Source organism: Callithrix jacchus, chromosome X (genome assembly GCF_049354715.1).
Source record: "Callithrix jacchus isolate 240 chromosome X, calJac240_pri, whole genome shotgun sequence".
Classification (NCBI taxonomy): domain Eukaryota; kingdom Metazoa; phylum Chordata; class Mammalia; order Primates; family Cebidae; genus Callithrix; species Callithrix jacchus.
The window spans coordinates 73,952,810-73,959,543 of NC_133524.1; the positions used below are offsets into that span (position 1 = coordinate 73,952,810).

At 48.2% G+C, this 6,734-nt stretch overlaps 1 protein-coding gene across 1 annotated transcript; it reads left to right on the top strand.

Moving 5' to 3' along the window:
• Positions 1 to 335: 335 nt before the first annotated feature.
• MAGEE1 (MAGE family member E1) lies at positions 336 to 4,304 on the top strand. The gene has a single exon (XM_008990774.5). The coding sequence runs from the start codon at positions 567 to 569 to the stop codon at positions 3,753 to 3,755; it is 3,189 nt and encodes a 1,062-aa protein (XP_008989022.3). The 5' UTR covers positions 336 to 566; the 3' UTR covers positions 3,756 to 4,304.
• The last annotated feature ends 2,430 nt before the right edge of the window (positions 4,305 to 6,734 follow it).

Consider the following 6,734-nt stretch of genomic DNA (forward strand, 5'->3'; position numbering starts at 1 on the left):
AGGATGGGGATTCTATCCTTCCAGAGACCACGAACATTTTCCTTGAAACAGTTTTGGGAAATGGAAATCTCAATGATATTTCAGAATTTTCAGAATCTATTAAGTGCTTGGCACTCTGTGTAGAAGCCTTCTAATCGTACCTTAAATCTGAGTAGTTATTATTATTTCCATTTTTATTCCGTAACCATCTACGCTAAGCTCCTTGTTCCACCCTACTAGTTTCCCTTCTGCTAGTGCTCTCCTTTGGTGCAGAACCACCGCATCCACTTTCTCCCGCCCTGGGGAGGTGCGGGGCGGGGCGAGATCGCCTTGCCGCAGAGCGGGTCTGCGACTGCGCGGACTGCGGCAGAGGGCGGGGTGTGAGAAGCAGAGTACACTGAGACTAGCATTCATTGCTGGCCAGTGCCTGCCTTTTTCACCACCTCTAATTTCAGCTTCAGCAAGTTGCTTGGAACTTTAGTTCTGGCAGCAGCAGCAACAGAATTACCGCTAGCAGCAGTTTTGTGCCGAGGCACCTACACACCTACAGTCCTCTCTGCCAGATCTACGCGCCGGTCGGCAGGACCATGTCTCTGGTAAGCCAGAATTCGCGCCGCCGCCGCCGCCGCGGTGCAAAGGCCACTGCGCACAACAGCGAAATCCAGGCCCCTAATGCCCCCGGGCTCCCCGGTGATGTGCAGGGCTCAGACGTCCCCCAGGGTCCCAGCGACTGCCAGATCCTCCAAGGCCTCTGTGCCTCTGAGGGCCCAAGCACATCCGTTCTGCCCACCTCCGCTGAGGGTCCAAGCACCTTTGTGCCGCCTACCATCTCTGAGGCCTCAAGCGCCTCTGGGCAGCCCACCGTCTCTGAGGGACCTGGCACCTCCGTGCTGCCCACCCCCAGTGAGGGCCTAAGCACCTCTGGGCCTCCCACGATGTCTAAGGGGCTGTGCACATCTGTGACGCTTGCCGCCCCGGAGGGCCAGAACACCTCCAGGCCGCCCACTTCCTCTGAGGAACCGAGCACCTCCTTGCCGCCCACCATCTCTGAGAGACCGAGCACCTCCGTGCCGCCCACCCCTGGTGAGGGAACGAGCACCTCCGTGCCGCCCACCGCCTTTGAGGGACCAAGCACCTCCGTGGTGTCCACCCTTGCTGAGGGACGGAGCACCTCCGTGCCGCCCACCCCTGGTGAGGAAGCGAGCACCTTCGTGCCGCTCACCGCCACTGAGGGCCTGAGCATCTCCGTGCCGGCCACTCTTGATGAGGGACTGAGCACTTCCGTGCCGCCCACCGTCCCTGAGGGCCTGAGCACTTCCTTGCCGCCCACCCCTGATGAGGGGCCAAGCACCTCCGTGCTGCCTGCCGCCTCTGACAAACAAAGCACCTCCTTGGTGCCCACCCTCAGTAAGGGATCAAGCTCCTCCATGCTACCCACAGCCACTGAGGGCCTGAACACCTCCGTGCAGCCCACTCCTGGTGAGGGACTGAGCATTTCCGTGCCTCCCACCCCTGGTGAGGAACTGAGCACCTCTGTGCCTCCCACTGCCACTGAGGGCCTGAGCACCTCTGTGCCGCCTACTCCCAGTGAGGGACCGAGCACCTCCGTGCCACCCATTCCTGGTGAGGAACCGAGCACCTCCGTGCCACCCACCGCCTCTGAGGGACCGAGCAGCTCTGTGCTGCCCACCCCTGGTGAGGGAAAGAGCACCTGTGTGCCGCCCACCGCCTCTGAGGGACCAAGCACCTCCATGGTCCCCACCCCTTATGAGGGACCGAGCCCCTCCGTGCCGGCCACCCCTGGTGAGGAACCGAGCACCTCCGTGCTGCCCACCGCCACTGATGGACAAAGCACCTCCTTCGTGCCCGCCCCTAGTAAGGGATCAAGCACCTCCGTGCCACCCGCCACCCCTGAGGGCTTGAGCACCTCCATGCAGCCTACGCCTGGTGAGGGACTGAGCACCTCCATGCCACCCACCCCTGGTGAAGGACTGAGCACCTCTGTGCCTCCCACCGCCACTGAGGGGCTGAGCACCACCGTGCCGCTTACTGCTGGTGAGGGACCAAGTACCCTAGTGCAGCCTACCGCCTCCAACGGTCCAGGAAGCTCCCTACTGCCCACTCCTGGTGAAGGCCCGAGCACACTGTTTAGCTCAAGTGCTTCTATGGACCGGAACCCCTCCAAATGCTCCGTTGTTTTGCCAAGCCCTGGGAAATCCAAGGCCTCTGTGGACTCAGACTCTGAGGGTCCTAAGGGTGCAGAAGGCCCTATAGAGTTCCAGGTCCTGAGAGACTGTGAAAGCCCCAACTCCATTACTATTATGGGCCTCAGTACTTCCCGGGTTGCAATTACCCTGAAGCCCCAGGACCCTATGGAACAGAATGTAGCTGAGCTGTTGCAGTTCCTGCTGGTGAAGGATCAGAGCAAGTACCCTATCCGTGAGTCTGAAATGCGAGAATATATTGTTAAAGAATATCGCAACCAGTTTCCTGAGATACTCAGGCGAGCAGCAGCCCACCTGGAGTGCATTTTTAGGTTTGAATTGAGAGAACTTGACCCTGAGGCACACACCTACATTCTGCTCAACAAACTGGGACCTGTGCCCTTTGAAGGGTTAGAAGAGAGCCCAAATGGGCCAAAGATGGGCCTCCTGATGATGATTCTAGGCCAAATATTCCTGAATGGCAACCAAGCCAAGGAGGCTGAGATTTGGGAAATGCTCTGGAGGATGGGGGTGCAGCGGGAAAGGAGGCTTTCCATTTTTGGGAACCCAAAGAGACTTCTGTCTGTGGAGTTTGTATGGCAGCGATACTTAGACTACAGGCCAGTAACTGACTGTAAGCCAGTAGAGTATGAATTTTTCTGGGGCCCAAGATCCCACATAGAAACCACCAAGATGAAAATTCTGAAGTTCATGGCTAAAATATATAACAAAGATCCTATGGATTGGCCAGAGCAATACAACGAAGCTCTGGAAGAAGATGCTGCCAGAGCATTTGCTGAGGGTTGGCAGGCCCTCCCTCACTTTAGGAGGCCCTTTTTTGAGGAAGTTTCTGGAGAGGTAGCATCCCCTGATTCAGAGGTTTCCAACTATTCCTCAAAATATCCCCCACATTCATGGCCTGAGTCAAGATTGGAGAGCAAGGCAAGGAAGTTGGTGCAGTTATTTCTGCTTATGGATTCAACTAAGCTACCTATACCAAAGAAAGGAATTCTGTACTACATTGGCCGAGAGTGCAGCAAAGTGTTCCCTGACCTCCTGAATCGTGCTGCCCGCACCCTGAACCATGTGTATGGGACAGAGCTAGTGGTACTTGATCCCAGGAATCACTCTTATACCCTGTACAACCGAAGGGAAATGGAAGAAACTGAGGAGATTGTAGACAGTCCAAACAGGCCTGGCAACAACTTTTTGATGCAGGTCCTAAGTTTCATCTTTATAATGGGCAACCATGCCAGGGAGTCTGCAGTCTGGGCCTTTCTGAGAGGCTTAGGGGTTCAATCTGGGAGAAAGCACGTGATTACTTGCAGATATTTGAGTCAGCGCTACATAGACAGTTTACGAGTTCCAGACAGTGATCCAGTGCAATATGAGTTTGTGTGGGGTCCTAGAGCCCGTCTGGAAACCTCCAAGATGAAAGCCCTGCGATATGTGGCCAGAATCCACAGAAAGGAGCCACAGGACTGGCCACAGCAGTACAGGGAGGCAATGGAAGATGAGGCCAATAGAGCTGATGTTGGGCACAGGCAATTCTTTGTTCACAACTTCAGGTAGAGGAATGCATGGCAGCCAGAGGGGCCTTGCAAGGAGGGGCCTTAGAGCCTCAAGTCTCATGTATTGGGTGGGGGTGGGGGGGGTGGAGGGTTACATATTGTATTTGGTGTTTGTGTTCCAGTTCTATTTATGTCTTCTCATATTTAGTTCTTGTGTGGTGTCTTGAAATGTTTCAACTGTTTTAATATACTGTCCGATTGGGTAAATGTGATTTACCACTTGCTGTCTCTGTTGTATTTTGGTATGAGTTTTGATAGCTTTATAAAATGTTTTGAAAATATTTCCATCTTGTTGCATTATCTAGAAGAGAATATATAGCATATAGCTATAGATATAGGCTTTTCCTTGAAAGTTTGAACAAATTTGCCAGTAAAATAATCTAGCTTAAAGTGATAAACTAACAAACAAATATAGCAACAACTGAAAAAGTACTCTAAATTGTGGCTGGCTTCCCTTTCTGTGTGCTATTGTATAAAGAATACTGATGTTTACCTATATTTGCTTTGCTGTATTAAAATGTAATGAAAAATAAAAGATTAATAAATGAAAGATAATGCTAATACACTGATTTATTCAACTGCTTTTATATAATGAGCACACTTGTGTGCCCTATTTATACAAGTAGAAAAGTTTACAAGATATAGTACTTGCCCAAGAATTCAGGGACTGGATAGGGTACAGTGGGAGGTAATTTAAAAAAGGAATTTATTATGGTATACTATGTGCTACAGTAGACTGATAGTGCTATGGAGGTAAAAAGAGGCACACTTGCCCAATTCCTGTGGTGTTCAAGGTGGTCCTTAAGAAATATGGTGGGTTTGTGGGGTGGGGACAAAATGGGGTCCTTTTTTTTCTGAGGCGGAGTCTCATTCTGTCGCCTAGGTTGGAGTGCAGTGACACAATCTCAGCTCACTGCAGCCTCCACCTCCTGGGTTCAAGCAATTCTCCTGCCTCAGTTTCTTGAGTAGTTGGGACTACAGGTGTGTGCCACCACATCCAGTTAATTTTTATATTTTTATTAGAGATGGGGTTTTACTATGTTTGCCAGGCTGATCTTGAACTCCTGACCTCATGATCTGCCTGCCTCAGCCTCCCAAAGTGCTGGGATTACAGGTGTGAGGCACCACACCTGGCCAAGATAGGGTACTTAATACAATCATGAATTAAACTGATTCAAGGCTGGATTTTAGTCTTCATAAGTGCTGGTCAGAAAAAAAGTCAAAGATGTAAGGCCAGAGGGCAGGGGGTATTGTGGCATCAATGGTTTTAATAAAATGCATGAGTCAGCTTTCTCTAAGTTATGCTGTGGTTTTTTTAAAAAAATACCCAAATCTCAGAGGTTTATGACAACAAAATTTTGGGCTTATTTTATATCCTCTTCATGGGCTTTCTGTGATTCTGTTTATATTGTCTTCATTCAGACAACCAGGCTAAAGTAGTAAATCATATATGGGACATCTGTTCTTGTGGCAGAGGTAAAAGAGCCATAGTGGAACCATGTGATAGTTTTCAAAGCTTATGCTCAGATATGGCATATGATAGTCATAATGCATTGGCAAAAGCAAGTCATATGGCAAGCTTGATGTCAATGGAATGGGAAGTGTACTCTTTCTACAGGGAAAGACATGTAGGAACAGGCCCAGTGGAGAGGAAGAACATATATTTTTGAATAAAAAAATAGTCTACCATATAAGAATTTGGCTTTAGTTATGAGGGAGATGGAAAACTAAGGATTTTGATCTGAGAAATGGCAGGAAACCACTTAATTTTGACAGGATTTTTTTGGCTCTCAAATTGAAAAACTAGAAAGGGTGGGGAGGGCAAAAATCCTAATTTTAGCATAGTAGTTTCTTCTTAATGTACTTGTGAAAAGAGGTCTTATTTTCTGAACAAAATTGCATTTAAAGAAATTGAAGTCAGAAAGCCTGTTATCTTTTTAAAACACCTTGGAAATCAAACTCCATGGTATCAAGGTTAAAAGGCATTAAAACATGGTAGTAAGAGCATGCAGTCTAGAGTCAAAGTGCCTAGGTGCAAATCCTGGCTCTCTCTGATACTAGAGATGAGACCTAAGGCAAGTTACTTAACCCCTTTGTGCCTCCAGTTTTTCATCTGTAAAATTTCACCTACGCCATACTCTTGGAGATTAAATGTGTTAATGTGTAAAACACAACAGCACTTCACATGTAGTTAGCAATATATAAGTGTCATTGTTGCAGGTTGATTTTTTCCAGGAATGGGACTGTGAAGTGATTTCCTTGCAGAAATTTTATTGGGGAGTGTTTTGGGCTCAAAACCTGTGGGGAAGCAAGAGAAGCAGAATTGTGTAGAGGGAGAAGTCGAGCAATGATTCCGTCACAGCAAATAAATTAGCTGATTCTATAGGGAGCTCTGGAGTGGGTGTGGTCCTGCAGAGCTGTTCCAAATTAAGAAAAGGATGCCAAAGTTTTAGCCCACCATACTGACCAGTCATTGGATGCAAACTACCTCCTGGTACGAGGCTATGACTTTTTGAGAGTCAGTTCTTTTCAGCTAAATGTAATCCCTGAGAAAGATACTCAGCCGAAAACACAGCAGCTGTTATCACCCTCAAGAGCTGGAGGAATGAGCACTGTAATACTGAAGAGTAGAGGCATCTGGCTAATACGTCACAATATCCATTAAGTTGTTGCTGTTTTTGTTGGTTTCTTTCACCTCTCCCTCCTCCTCTTTAATAATATTTCTTCTTCTCCTTTTTTCTCTTCTTCATCATCCTCATCTTCTTCCCCTTCCCCTTTTCCACCTTCTCCTCCTTGTTATTATCACTATTACTATTGTTGTAATTTAAAAGAATTACATACCTTCTTATCATACTATTGTGATTATTGTTTTTATTATTTATAAAGGTTACATATATTCTCATTGTTCTGCCTGGGCTGTAACACCCATATCACTGAATCGTTTTACTCTTGGCACAAACTTCCTGAAAGAAAGGCTCTG

Bases quoted from the DNA above. Each gene is read 5' to 3' on its own strand.
- MAGEE1 (XM_008990774.5), top strand. From the start codon at position 567: ATGTCTCTGGTAAGCCAGAATTCGCGCCGCCGCCGCCGCCGCGGTGCA.